The sequence below is a fragment of the Saccostrea cucullata genome, unplaced genomic scaffold (genome assembly GCF_032062105.1).
Source record: "Saccostrea cucullata isolate Sc308-1 unplaced genomic scaffold, CSIRO_AGI_Scuc_v1 ctg1058, whole genome shotgun sequence".
NCBI lineage: Eukaryota > Metazoa > Mollusca > Bivalvia > Ostreida > Ostreidae > Saccostrea > Saccostrea cuccullata.
The window spans coordinates 1-15200 of NW_026934013.1; the positions used below are offsets into that span (position 1 = coordinate 1).

At 31.3% G+C, this 15200-nt stretch overlaps 3 protein-coding genes across 3 annotated transcripts; 2 read left to right on the forward strand and 1 right to left on the reverse strand.

Moving 5' to 3' along the window:
* Positions 1-1048: 1048 nt before the first annotated feature.
* LOC134239792 (uncharacterized) lies at positions 1049-4835 on the forward strand. Its single transcript, XM_062721935.1, has 4 exons — positions 1049-1212; positions 1819-1874; positions 2026-2169; positions 2466-4835. The coding sequence occupies exons 1-4, from the start codon at positions 1136-1138 to the stop codon at positions 3035-3037; spliced, it is 849 nt and encodes a 282-aa protein (XP_062577919.1). The 5' UTR covers positions 1049-1135; the 3' UTR covers positions 3038-4835.
* Positions 3946-11490, reverse strand: LOC134239799 (potassium voltage-gated channel subfamily F member 1-like). Its single transcript, XM_062721941.1, has 3 exons — positions 11041-11490; positions 8739-9391; positions 3946-3976 (listed from the first exon to the last, which is right to left on the reverse strand). Exons 1-3 carry the CDS (start codon positions 11488-11490, stop codon positions 3946-3948), a joined length of 1134 nt encoding a protein of 377 aa, XP_062577925.1.
* Positions 11491-12075: 585 nt separating this feature from the next.
* On the forward strand, positions 12076-14494 carry LOC134239795 (uncharacterized). Its single transcript, XM_062721938.1, has 4 exons — positions 12076-12172; positions 12350-12411; positions 12684-12827; positions 13817-14494. Exons 1-4 carry the CDS (start codon positions 12090-12092, stop codon positions 14377-14379), a joined length of 852 nt encoding a protein of 283 aa, XP_062577922.1. The 5' UTR covers positions 12076-12089; the 3' UTR covers positions 14380-14494.
* Positions 14495-15200: the final 706 nt, after the last annotated feature.

The window sequence follows — 15200 nt, forward strand, 5'->3', positions numbered from 1 at the left end:
AACCATGACCCCGGGCTTGGTCGGGGCCAAAATGGCCGACCCAAGTTTTACATAGGAATATATAGGAAAAATCTTTAAAAATCTTCTTCTCCAGAACCACTGGGCCAGGAACGATGGAACTCATGTGGAATCATCCTCAGGTACCGTAGATTCAAGTTTGTTCAAATTATGACCCCCGGGGCCAGGTGGGTCCAAAATGGCCCACCCAAGTTTTACCTAGGGATATATAAGGAAACCTTTTAAAATCTTCTTCTCCAGAACCACTTGGCCAGGAAAGATGAAACTCATGTGGAATCATCCTCAGGTAGTCTAGATTCAAGTTTGTTCAAATCATGACCCCCGGGCCCAGGTAGGTCCAAAATGGCCCACCCAAGTTTTACCTAGGGATATATAGGGAAACCTTTTAAAATCTACTTTTCAAGAACTTCAAAGCTATGATTAGTTATATTTATATGGAATCATCCTCATGTAGTGTAGATTCTAGTTTGTTCAAATGATAAATGCCCGGGGGGGGGGGTAAGTTCAAACGCTGTGGCCCCTGGGCCTCTTGTTTCTTTTTTGTTTTGTTCAGTATTTTTTATTTAAAGAATTGTTTACAATTACTTTTCTTTTCGCTAGCTCCCTTATATGACTTTTAAGTTTATTCTTTAAAATTTCCAGCTTTATTTATTTCCGTTTCGAGTATTTTTATCCATACTTGCTTTTATTTAATGTAAATCCAACGTTATTATATGTATCAAACTATTCTAAAAGGGTGCAGAATTCTTTTGACCTAATGTATGCAACAATTAAAAATAAATTTTAAAGAAAGAGTTTTTCTATATTTGTGTTCAATCTGATAAATACTTTAAACAAATTTCCCGACATTTTGTTGCGATTGCTTCAGCATATAATTAAAACACTTGTGAGGTCAGGGATAAACTATTATAATTATCCTATATTTATCATTGCAACTTAAAACACGGAAGGAAACTTAAGTATATTTTTGTGCTTAATTAATGTATGGTCCTATTTTCAGGATAATACTTAAGGAAGTTAAGGATTTTAGTTATTTATTTAGGAAAGAGGTTTTCTTTATTAACAATAACAACACTAAATTTTTAGTGCAAACTATTGATAAAAAAACTATGAAAGAATGAAAAAAATATACTATATAGTTCTTGTAATTATTTCACGTTCACAAAATGGGAATGTCAGCGCTTTTTGTGATGGGTAAGTGAATTTTAATGGTGAAAAATAGATAATTTTAACTTATTCATTAATATAAAACAAAATTTGAATATGTTTTTATCCGTTATTTTATTCAAAGGTTTGGCAAGCAAACAAATTAGTGGAAGGTATATACCCTCTTGGCGAAAAAAAATTCTGCCTTATAATTTGGTTATTGTTTATGAATGTCACAAGTATATTTTACTCTTTTTTTATTAGCGCATGTTCAAACCAAGATTAATCTGATAATGATAAATATAGTAACTCTAATAATTCGTGGTTGAATTTAATGGGTTATTTTTCATCCACGAGCCTTGACAAAATATTTGCAAAAATTCGGACAAAAATGACAACAAACTATTGCAGATTCTACTTTTATCCAATGTTTTATCTATCACTGTCAATGTTCTACACGATTAAATATACAAAATCTTTTTTTTTCTTTTCTTCAATCTCATAATTACAACTCTTTAAAATGTTACAACTTCGGGATATCAGAAAACATCCAATGAGTGACATCCATATAATTATGGGGTAAACATAGGATTAAACATCATTCTTTTCACACTTTTACAAACTCTAAAATTTATATTACTTCGAATTCAATAGGCTTTTCCGACCATGCTGTGCAGATGAAATGCTGCTTGCAAATAACACATGTGTTCGTGAGTAACATATTTATTATATTAATCATACCTGTACATATTTTCTGAAGAATATTGAGCAAAATTAGAAAGTTTATAATCATTTAACAACAAAAGTAATTTTAGAATCTTAAATATATAAAAGACTCATTTCAATTCAATATTTTATGAGCGTGTCAACCCGGATTTCATGGTGCAAATTGCACAAGAGTGTGTGATTACCCATACTATGGTAAAAAATGTCTAGATGGCAAATGTGCCTGTCCGAGAGAGCTCTGTGACAAAGCAACAGGATGTGTGCAAACAACTATCGATCGTAATATATATTTGAATATCTTACTAATCTCATCTCAGGTATTATAATTTATATTCCTGTGATCCAGAGGAAGTAAAGGAATTAAATTAACAAATTTATAATTATAAATAAAGTATAATTGCTGTTTTTCAAAAAAAATATTATATTAAAACAAATACTATACAAATTAGAAATCAATTTTTCAAAGCTAAAACTATCAATTTCTTAGCATCCAGTATGTGTATATGTGCTTATAGAAATTCACTTGAATTTTCAGATAATAATTAATTTTGAAATTCAACCCTTTTATTCTATAGAAATCACCTTCATGAAACAGATGTCAATCGTTGCAAGGAAAGAAGATCTGAATCATCCCCCAACAACAAAGAGAGAATATTCCACTAAAAGCTCAGACCATACAGTAAAGAATGAATCTTCTACTCAAGATTCAGACCAGCAAAACGAAAATATTGTTGCGTCAGGAACTAAAGAAATTTTGAAAAATCCCATTCTATGGGGCATATTGGGGGCAAACTTCATTTTCCTTATTCTCATACTGACGTACGTCTGCAAAAGAACGATGAGATGTTGTTCTTCAAAGGAGAGCAAATCCAATCAACGGAAACAATCAGAGGAAACGGCAGAGTCCCATTATGAAGAGCTGGAAGATCTTCACACAAATACGGATATACCGACCGATTATAACAGATTGAATATGACTGGGCCTTGTTCCTCCCTCAAGGACTCAATTTCATGTTCGGAATCATCAAATTTTAACGAAAGTGGAAAGAGTACGAATTACTCATACGATGACATAGCTAATGTAAAAGGTGTCTCTTCAACTGAAATTGAAATAGTATCAAACCGTAAGGAAAGGCACTTTAATTGAATTATATTGTGGTATCAAGAAGATTACAGTGTTCATTTTTTTTTAAATCCATCAAAGTTAAAAATCAAAAACATCAACTTCATAAAGTTACTCGTAATTTTTTTTTATCATTTATTATTATTTTTTACATTTAAAGGGAATGGTTTTATCAGGAAAATGTCTATTGTAGCATGTTTGACCTTTCTATTCCTGACTCACTTGAATTCAATTAGAAAATTGAGTATATTTTCCTGATTTAATATATATCCACTTATGATTACAATGATGCTTTTAATTTAGCGTCACATTTATCCTTTGACTTAAGTTATTTCTCTTCTTTTTTTCTATTTATGCAGAAAATAAAAAAAATTCAAACACATCCCTTTAAATTAGGAAATTGTTCCAATATTTACAGTTTTGAAATACTTGAATTCATTTCCACGCGTAAGTAATATATCATTATAATTATAATGTCAATAATATCGTTTCCGCGATTCCTCATAAATAATCCTTTTATAAGGAAATCTTTTTTATGATTATTTTAAATTTTTAGCAAAAATTCACATAGACTTAAAACGAACTCTTTTTCAAAACAAGATTAATTTTAAAATTTGTAGTTTTATAATTTTAGACGTGTTTAATTTGGTAACAGTTACTTATCTATAATTTTGTTCATATGATAGACTTCTATATCATTGATCACTGATATGTTAATGAAATACTTGCAGATGACAATTGTAAAAGAAGTCTGTTTTTTTTAAAGAAATAATTCACCCTTCGGGTATATCTCTTAAAGCAATACATTGACTGACCCGTGCAAATTTTGCCCAAGAGTCACAGAATAAAAAGCTGATCCCTAAATCTCGGTATGAGTGAAATATTCTCAATAGGGACGTAAATCAATTAGGAAACAACAAAAAACACAGGCTTTAATAAGTGGCTTGGTCTTTCTTCTCTAGGCTAATAGAAACAACAATACGCTCATAAATAATTTCATTTTTAAAAAGTTATAAGGTGGAATAGAATAGAAGATGAAATAAATATTCTTTAAACTATGACCAAGTATTATATTTCATCGGGATAGAAAATAGTAACCTTCTTGAAGTTTGTATTTTATTAAAATGATACCAGCATCAAAAAGCAAAGTCAGTTAACAACGAAATTTATCAAAACAAACAAAACAGTAACGGTGAAATACTTATCAGATGTTATGTTTTCATTGTGTACAGATTGGTGATATTCTATTATATTTTTTTATTTTATTCCTTATATTTTTGAAAAAAAATATTCTGATTTGTTAATTTAAACGATTAATGGAATCACAATAAAGGTACGACTTTCCTTTGTTTTGATACATAGATATATCAAAGTGTTGAGATTATGTACATGTACTAAACTTGAAATTTAATTACTTTTTTGTAGAAAAAAGTTAAACTTCTTATGAGAGTTATACGAGGGCCGTTCAAAAATTACGCGGACTTGTTGCACAGAAGAAATATTTGACAACATAATCGGGCAAAATTTCACAAATAATATAAAAGAATCTTTACTTATATGGTCTTCAAAATTTTATATCAAAATGTTGTAAATTGGTATTAATTTTGAGTGATTTTTCAGGACATACCATTAAGTCACGGCGCAGCAAAATCTTCGACGTCACAAGCATTATAAAAAATATGTGATTGAGCTTTCATTTTCTCAACATTTTCCCTTGAGTACCTGTATAGTTTGAGTTACCTTATCTACTCAACATCAAAACACCATTTCTTGTCAAATTTAAAATCTATTAAATAAGTAAAGAATATTCTTTTTTTTTTTTGTTTTAAAACCAAAAACTACTTACATATGTATGAGATATAGTGTGATATTGGTGACTCTTAATCACGTTCTTTACAGTCCGGATAAAGTTAACTTTTCGTCTATAATCTTCTTTCCGTCCTCCCGTATAGCCTTTTTACTGAGGTCTAACTGTCTAAAATTTCAATTTGCTATTTGTGGGCGAATGTCACGAGTAGCCTAGTTTACTACATGTTTTATTATGCATATTTTGGATCTATGTTGCTGATATCTAGAGCATTACACATACTTTAACAAAAGTGTGGTGCGCCGTCAATTCAGAAGACTTCATTTTCAAAGTCGTTTTCACGGGAATCGCATCAGAGAAAAATCACTATATTTCTGTTAGTATTTCAAATATTACGTCAGAAATCTAAATTTATAATAATAGAACAATTTAAAGGTACATTTGAGAAAATTGTTGAAAAATATCGCGAATTTTAGAAAATGAATGAACTAAATTTTTAAATCCGCATGCTTATGCTTCAATTTTTTTGTCGTGCGCCGGACCTTTCCATCAACGATATTAACTTACCGATAATTTTAGTAGAATTTTTTTAAAATACAGAAATTTTGCCCCAAATTTATTGGAATCTTTAAGATACATATTTCTGTGAAATTTTATAACTATATGACGTCTGTAAGAGTAAATAATAGCACAGTCCGCGTAATTTTTGAACGGCCCTCGTATGCTAGACTGGCAAACTTTTGAAATAAAACAGAGGAATAACAAGTTGATCAACAAGAGACTTATGGGTCACATCACTCACCTGTGTAACTTTTGCCATTATGTACTTGAACAGATTTCCCGACTTGTTATATTTTGTGCCCCCCCTCCCCTTATAGCCCCGGGGTTCATGATTTTAACAGTTTAGAATCTATACAACGCCAAGGATACTTCCACATAAGTTTCAGCTATTCTGATCCAGTGGTTGCCCTATCCTCGGAGTCAAGATTTAAAAAGGAATTCTGGACCAATGGTTCTTGAGAAGATTTTTTGATGACCTCACCCTACTTTTGTCTTTTCTTAATAAGACCTTGAAAGAGGACTTGGTCTTCTATTTTAATAATTAATATATTCAAAGGTTTTTTTTTCATCCAAGGAAACTTTGTACCAAGTTTCATTAAAACTGGCCCTGTTGATATTGAGAAGAAGTTGAAATGTTTACAGATGGACGGACAAACGGTGATCAGAAAAACTTGAGTTTTTCAGCTCGGGTGAGCTAACATCCACATATTGTGTAATCTGTATCACATTCCTTGCAGAGCAATTTAATTTTTTTTGCGATTTCGTTCATTTTTATGTCCTGGTATGTTACAACGCGAAATGTAATAACAACGTGAAATGTAATAAATAGAGAATATTACATACTAAAATCCATATCATATGTCATATCATCCCGCGTGGTCGCATATCAGCCCGAGGGCCGAAGGCCCGAGGGCTGATGAGGGGCCCGAGGGCTGATGTAACATATGATATGGATTTTAATATGTAGTATTCTATTTATCATATATTTAAAATACTTAATATGCGAGTTTACATATGGTCATTGAAGAATGTTTCATGCTTGTTTATGACATTTTTCTTTCAAATGTAATAGAAAAGTTTTAGGTAACTGGCAAAAAATTAAGACTACAAATGTCACTGAAGAATTATTTTATATATATATTTAAATAAAATCAAGAAAATTAACCTTTAAAATTGATACAAACGTTACTTCCGGTTTGATATGGATTTTCAACCCGCCGGTCCGATACGTGATATGGATTTTCGGACTGGTCCGTGATATGGGGTATTGTGACGTCACCCGTATCACACCGTGCAGAATAGGTGTATTTACTACTAAGTATATGATAAACCTGGATTATTACATATTGCGTTATTTCATTTCGTGTCGAGATCAACGCAAAATGTAATAAAGCAAAATGTAATAACACGATTTTTAGATTATTACATTTTGCGTTATTACATTTTGCTTCAAAATCAACGCAAAATGCAATAAAGTCCTTTTTCGTTGTAACAATTTGCGTTATTTTATTTTTGCACTGAAGACAACGCAAAATGTAATTAAAAATATGTAATAAAACAAAACATAATTTTTTTTTTTTGACTGCGTTTAGCAAAAAAGATCATAAAATTGATTCAAACAATACATGTAACCAACATGGGAAACATGCTGTTAAAATATTTAGAACTAAAACAATGAGACCAACGTTAGGGCTTTTACAGACATAAATACTTCTAAATGTATCGTTTTTCTGACTTTGCTTTTAGTTATATTGAATGCACTGTGCTTAATTATACAGAATTGATTTAACTTTGATTGGCATATTTTTGATAGTCTTATTAAACTTCTAACCAATAACACATAATTATTTAATTACTAAAGATTGACCATAGGTTCATTAAAAGCTCTTGATATGCATATTCAGCATGTATACATTGGTTAACAAATTAGAAGTGTATGTGTGTGTCAAGCGAGGAAGGGCAGGGATAGGGTTGGATGATTACTTCGTATGTTTAGTATTGCATTATTGTGGACATGCAGAAACAATCCATTTTATTATAGGATGTAAAAAAAAAAGAGAGAAATAGAATTTTGTTTTCGCTTGTCTGCAATGCTGGAGATTTGCATGGCACAGTATGGTATCAATAAACCCCTTCCGGCTATACATTTACACCTGCCAGTACAAATGAATATTTTGTTGGTTTTTTTTTTTAGATTCATTACATTTGTCTACAAAAAAAAAAAGAAAAGGCACACTGGTCAATACCCTCCAACAACCCTGCCCACAGATGCACGTTTCTACTTTGCAACACCTATAATATGAATACATTTATTAAACTGATTTAAAATACATGTTGTTTATTAAATCAATATATTATAAAATTTATTAATTGTAAGAAATTGCGTATATATAATTTTCCTTTTTGTTTTATTTTCTTTTCATCGGCCGCTACACTATTGAAATTGTACTCAATCTGGCTGACGAAAAAAATGTTTTTGTTTTTTTTTTACATTTTGCGTTCCTGCCTTTTGCTTAATCTCGACGCAAAATATAACAACGCAAAATGTAATAATCCAAAAATTATGTTATTATATTTTGCGTTATATCATTTTGCGTTGATCTCGACGCAAAATGTAATAATGCGAAATGTAATAATCCTCAAAAGTTTGTTCTTAAATTTTGCGTTATTACATTTTGCGTTGATTTCAGCGCAAAATGTAATAACACAAAATGTAAAAATCAAGGTTTATTACGTTTCGTGTTGTTATTACATTTCGCGTTGTAACACTGGTAAAAGAAAAAAAACGTTCGTTTACGTAAACACACACAAACAAAAAAAATGATGTTTGGACATTTTATTCACCAAATATTTACAAAAAGAGAGAACTAAGTACAAATATTAAACGTTGGACATACTGGTATATGCAAGCTCTTACAGCCTGATGCCAAAAAGTGTCAATCATTAACCTTTCAAGCCGTCTTCTCTGCAAGTATCTTAGAGTCCGTTTCCTCTTCTTTTATTTTGGTTTTCTGAGACTGCATGTTCGCAAAGACTGCATATTTATACAGCGAGTGAAACGTATTTACAAAGATAGGTACGGTCATTGCAAACATAAGAACACCATAGATGGCGCACATTCCGCCAATTATCTTCCCAGTAATTGATTTTGGATACATGTCCCCGTATCCCACAGTTGTCATGGTGACAATGCTCCACCACCAAGCATCAAACATGGTAGGAATATTTTTTTCGGATTCAAAAAAGTAAATGAAATTTGAGAATATCAACATCCCTATGAACATGTACGACAACATCAGGGTCAAATCTTTTCGCCCGTTTCGCACGGAATACCTAAGTACTCTAAATGCAACTAACCTATTCAGTGATCTCAGTAATCGAAGAATTCGAAACGTTTGAAAATATAGTAGGAACTCGAATTTTGATTCTGCTATATTTATTTCGAAAAAGAATATCCCATACCGAACGTAATTTGCAGTAAGGGTCACAGCGTCCATGATATTTAGGATGCTGAAAAAGTACAGCTTTAAATTTGGGCAGCAGGTTAAACGAAGAAGAAACTCAAAAGTAAAGAGAGTCATAATAATGATTTCAAAAAGAAACAATTGTATGCTATTTTTAGCCGTTGTTGATAACGTTGTATCTTTTTTAATCCAAGCCGTTTTAAAAGTAGCGTCCGCATACAAGCAGCCTTTGCAAATATTCATAATGATATTTCTTTGGGAAGAGTTAGATATTGGGAAACCAAGAATTTCAAATTCATCGCAAAGAATGCAAAATTCCATTCTGCAATTTTCTACATTTGTTTTTGTTTTATTCAATTCAAGTATCGTCTCCTTGCAATAGACATTAGAAGAAAGCGAGTTTTGGTTTTGGTTTTGGATCTCGAGGTTGGTCGTATTTTTGTTTTCAGTTTCCATTATTAGTTTGGACCTGATTTCCGGTAGTGTACTAACGGCTATCATAATACAGCTAGCCAAGACGACGAGGGTAGATAGAAAAAGGTACACCTGCAAATAAAAATCAGAAGATATTAAGTATCAGTAGAATGTAATCATTCTTATTTCTTGTATCTTATTATTATCCAAAAAATTGATCGGACATATTCGTTTTTTTTTTTCAAAAAAAGTAAAAAATTTCGTGGGTGCAAATTTTCGAGGCTTGAGAAAAAAAATATTGATATGATATGTGAGGGGACAATTGTTAAGTAATAATGCAAGTTTAATTTACATTCCATGGTGGTCATAAATTCGTGGGTCTTTCCATACCTCGAAAACAATGATAATTAACTCCCCGTGAAAATTACTTATTTTACAGTAACCGTTTGTGTTCAAGTAACCATTTCTCGATTTAAATCATGAAGAACAATGAGGGCAAAAAAAGCAAAGTTACAAATGTACAAAGCATCTTAATTCTGTGTTTCCAGATGTAAAAATATGGAATTTAATTTTGTTTACCTAAATGAAAAGAAACGTGAAACAATTGTTAAAAATATAATAAAGCAAATAAAACAAAAGAATGCAGAATGAAGCAAAAGAGCGAGAAAAAGAAACAATAATAGAGGTTTGTTGCGTGCTAAAGAAAATACCCTCCCCTCCTACTAGTTCCTTATTTATTTTTCTAAAATAAAAACAAAGATTAAAAAGTTGTTTTTTCTTTGCATTTTTATAAAAAAATTTAATGTGCATGTTAAATGTATATTTAAACATCCTTTATTTTTATTTTTTTTATTGTTAAGTGCAGTGGTTGCGTATTTGACACACTCCTGTAGTAGTTGCATTGACTTTTGCATTTATTCAAAATAATTTTAAGCTATGATCTATTGTTTATTTATTTTAACCATAAAATATCAACTTCCCCTTTTATTCTTTATTGATCTATAATCTTATTCATAGAGTCGCCCGCGTGGCGCAGTGGTGAGAGAGTCTGCTCTAGAGTCGCGAGGTATAGAGATGATCCTTACGTCGCGGGTTCGAATCCCACTGTGGGACTTGGAGACCGGCCCTTCGGATTAGACCGTATAAACCGATGCCCCGTGTCGTAGGTGCTGGCACGAAAAAGATCCCTCCCTGCTTAATGGTCTTAAGTGCCGAGTATAGGACATAATTTGCAGCTGTCCATCGGCAAGTTTTGGCATCTCCATATGAGTAAACAATTCTCGAGAGGGACGTTAACCAACATACAATCAGTCAATCTTGCTGATAGACTTATTGATGTCGTTGTTTACGTGAAATTAAATGTTGATGGCACGGAGCGCTAACCATTTCTGACTAAAGTTACCGAATTGTGAGTTAATATGGATATCAAAAGTTAAATTAAAAATACTACTTTCAATGACTGTCGGGACTCGTAGTATATTGCAGTCATTTGTCACTTGTATCGTCTAGGATATAAAAATATATATATATCTGACTTATACTGTATTGAGGGTTATTTTCGAACCGTGTTATTTTCACCCTTTCAATATTGGAAACAAGTTTTCTCCGTTTTAATTTTTATATAATATTAATTATACCATTAACTTCATTTTCGCAATGTTTTAAATTCGCTTACTTCCGACCAGGACGAAAATGTCCCTGTATGCAGTTATTTTACAGGCTAATTATGATTAATGATCCATGTAATATTTTTTTCCAATAAAATACTCTCTGAGAAATACCTTGGCATAGATACTGTCATTCTGGTAATCCAATATTTCCCAGACCTTTTGCCTGAGTGACTTTGTGGAGATGTTATTGTTGTCCCGATCTTCACATTTCTTTTGACGTCTGCTAAAGTCACACTTGAATTTCAAAAGCGACTTCTGCTGAAGATCATAATCGTACAATTTTCTCAGGCAGCATTCTTCCATTGCCGACTCATCAATTCCCCAAAATTCCAGCTCTTCTTTGAATTTTCCCACACAGACACTTTTCGGAATATGCAATTTACCCGAGAAATAAAACTCGTGAATCGCACGAAAGCTTTCCCGGCATCGCGGGAAGGACATAGTCTTACACTTGTTCTCTTCCAAAACTAATCTTTTTAGGTAAGAATCTGGAATTTTTTCCAAAGATATTGCATTGAAGCCAAATTCTTCTTCCCCCACTTTTACAATCAACTCTTCCATTTTTAACTTGTCTCAGATAACCAATCTTAGTCTTTGGTGCTTATCTGAACCTCATCTAGTATAAATATTCCAGATGGCCAATCAAACTTTTATTAAAAGTAATTTCTCAATGCAATAAATACTCAAATGCTGCTGTTAACTGTTACCGTACGGTACTCGGTTCTCATAGGAATACAAAATATTGAATAATTAAAATTGCTAAAATTATTACTATCTCTCCAGATCCCTAAAGAATTAATAAATGATAATTGCTTTCAGTGATAGTAAGGAAGATCAGATTGAAACTCATAAAATCAATAAGTTTAAAAGTATACCTGTACTAAATAATTCTAATGAGCACTACTGTTCAAAACGTATAGTAATCAGTTAGGGACATACGATTGTTAGGCATGAAAATGTCTAATATTTTCTAATTTACATGATTTCATAGTTTTGGTTTAAATGTAAATATTCTGAATTGTAAATACATTTCCATTTATATCTTTATCAAATTTATCGAGTTGAACTCGAGTTATATTTTTATGAATTAAGCAAATACTTCCTGTTCAATGCGGAAATTCCTGAAGTGTTGTAGGAGAGAAAAAAAATTAATTATCAAAATGGTCTCCAATTCCCATGTTTTAAAATATTTATGTTTTATGATCTTTTCAGGTACAGGGTTTGGTCAAGAAATATGTGATAGGTAAGCATAAGATAAGAAATATTTGATTCTGTTCATTTGTATGCTGGTATTCTAAACGCTTTCTTTCTTTCTGTGTGGTAGGGGAGAGTTTGTGAGCGGGGGTGGTGGTAAAAGGGTGTCTTCGTGTGTTCTTAATAATCAAAAGAGTTTAATACTCTCTTTTGTTTCCTACACAAGTAACACAGGCCCAGTGTGCTGTGATGGCTATTACAAGGATCAAATTACAGGGAACTGTACAAGTAAGTATGAATGACTTTCGATATATTTGCAGATCATGATTCATTAAACAGTTCATGTACATACATTCAATGTGGTAAGCATTTTGTTTTTATATTTCAAAGATAAAATCTATCTTTAAAATAAAAAAAAAACACATAAAATGGCTTTTCATTCTTTAAGTAATGTTTAAAGATGTGAATACTAAAAAAAACAAATTGTGCCTAGAATCTATTTAAAAAAAACATTTTGACAGTGCAGATGACGTAAATGATACTATTAAAACCTTTTGCAGGCTGCAAACCAGGATATTTTGATTTTAATTGCTCAAAAATGTGTGGATATCCTACGTACGGTGACAAATGTCAGGAAATATGCAGATGTAATAAAATGTTTTGTAATTTTGCCTTTGGATGTCGACTGAACACAGATATGGCTGGTAAGTAATGTTTATGTTACGTTAAATTTAAAGATAAAAAAAAACGAGAATAAATTGTCTATAAGACATGAATGTATTGCAAATATTTTTATTGTAATGTAGCAAGAAATTTGTGTATAAAATTCGTATAAAATGTATTGCGTTAGATTTAAAACAAATTAAAAATGATTTTCTTAATTGTACGTGTAGTGAGTTTATCACAATGAATGATATATAAAGTCAAAGGTCATTTTTGGAATCATGATAAAAGAAATCAGATAAAGCTGATAAATTCCTACCAAATTATTCATCTGTGAATAAACTTTAAAAGAAATATTTGACTTGAAACTAAACTTTAGAAAATTGAGGCCAAGGTCAATGGAAAGCCCAGCATCATAAACTCATTTTTAAATTGAGCTTCATTCAAGGCGACGGAAGGACAGTCTGAAGAAACGAATTACGTTAGACAGACATAACAAACATAATATCCCCCATCATAATGGTATATGACAAGTAATAAAATATTTTGCTTTCCTATATTCGTTTTATTGATTGAATTGTAAATACTACATTATAGAATAAATGGACCCTGTATGTAGGCATAAAAAGTTTTGTTCAACAATGCATGGTTACATTACGGAACACATTACACAAACAATATACAGGAACTATGATGATGGAAACATCATCAGAGTGAATTTTTGGTTGCAAATTTGAATCAAAACTTCATTTATTTTTCGATTTTTTTTACCCCAAAAGATAATAAACAAGTATGTACATTGAGGAATCTTTTAAAAATAGTTTGTATTGAAATATAAAAGAAAGGGATTTGGTTTGTATGCACAAACGTATTCATACAATGTATTTCTTTAAACCTGAAAATTAAGTAGATGCGTGGTTTGTGTATAAAAATTGAACTACGTTCCAATTATAATCGAATATTTGTTCCTCGAAAGAAACAAAAAGATAAGTACATCCTTATAATTATTGTATCATTTTTTTCATTGCAGACACAAGTGGTTCCCACACCTCGACGGAACCCTTGAGTCCGAAGGTCAGATCGTCACTTGTTTTTTTGACGAGAATAACTTCAATAGGAATCAATTTAGATCGAAGCTATCAAATACAGGACATAGACACTTATACTAAATCAGAAATTATTATTGATAACGAAAAAATCAATTGGAAAACCAATTCCAATATTTCCACTGCAAATTCTTCGGGATTTCCAAGTTCTGTGATCATTGTTTCAATTATATGTTCTACATTGTTGTTCTCTGGACTTGTGTTTGTCGTGATCATATTGTTAAGGAAATTTATTAATATAAGAAACAGAAATGTTACTTTTCGAAATGATCCAGTAAATGTATCAGACACGATGATGTCAGATTATGACGTACTGAACAACAGAAATGTGTTTAGAGGTTTAGCTGAAATTTCTATCGATTACAGTGAGATAACTCAATCTTACTCTGTCAATTTTAAAACAAAACCTTTGGACACAAGGCAGCCTGGTATAAATATACCAGATTCGGGCCATGTGTATTTAGATTTAGATGACAGTACGAAATAATTCTTAGAGTTTATCGAAATAAGAAAGCGAAAATAGATTGGTTTTTAATGAAAGAGGAGAAAGTGCTGAAAATAAAAACATGGCTTGACCCGTTTACAATTTAAATCAAATAAAATATACATGCATTTTCAATTGTTCGCATTATGTGGTAGAACTTTGCTAATTTTAGCATGCAATAATAATGACAAAAAATAAATTTCTTTTAAAACGCTTTTCTTTTCTTTTTTTCTTTTTAAGCGCTAAGCGCTTACTGTCAACGTAAATCTACTTCCTTTCGCCATCCAGCGCTACTAAGTAATTTGTTAACTCCAATTATTTTTTCTAAAAATATGCAACTGGAAATCCCAAAATCTGTTTCTGTTATGTAATTGTAATACTGCGTTAGGTGCAGTTCTAGTAATCAAAGTCAATTAGTAAGGTAAAGGGATAATCCACACTAAGAAAATAAGAACAATGTAGTTCATTTAAAATCGTTTCGGCACTCAGCACTCGTGTAAGCCTTCAATTGCTGCATCTATGGCCAAAATACTTAACTAAAAACGGTTTTATCATAACGTATACTTATAATATAGTGATTGAATAAGTACATATTCTAAAACTCAAATGCGATTTTAATTAAAAAATATATATAATTTCAAATCTCAATTGCAAAGTGAGTTACTCAGTAAAATAGATTTGCATACAATTGATTTACAATGTACCTACATAATATGGTATGTTCTATATAACTTTTATCCATATAAACTATAATTAAACATACTTAATTATCAACGGTTATAATATGTCCTGACATGTAAGATAGTAATTAAATAAGTACATAT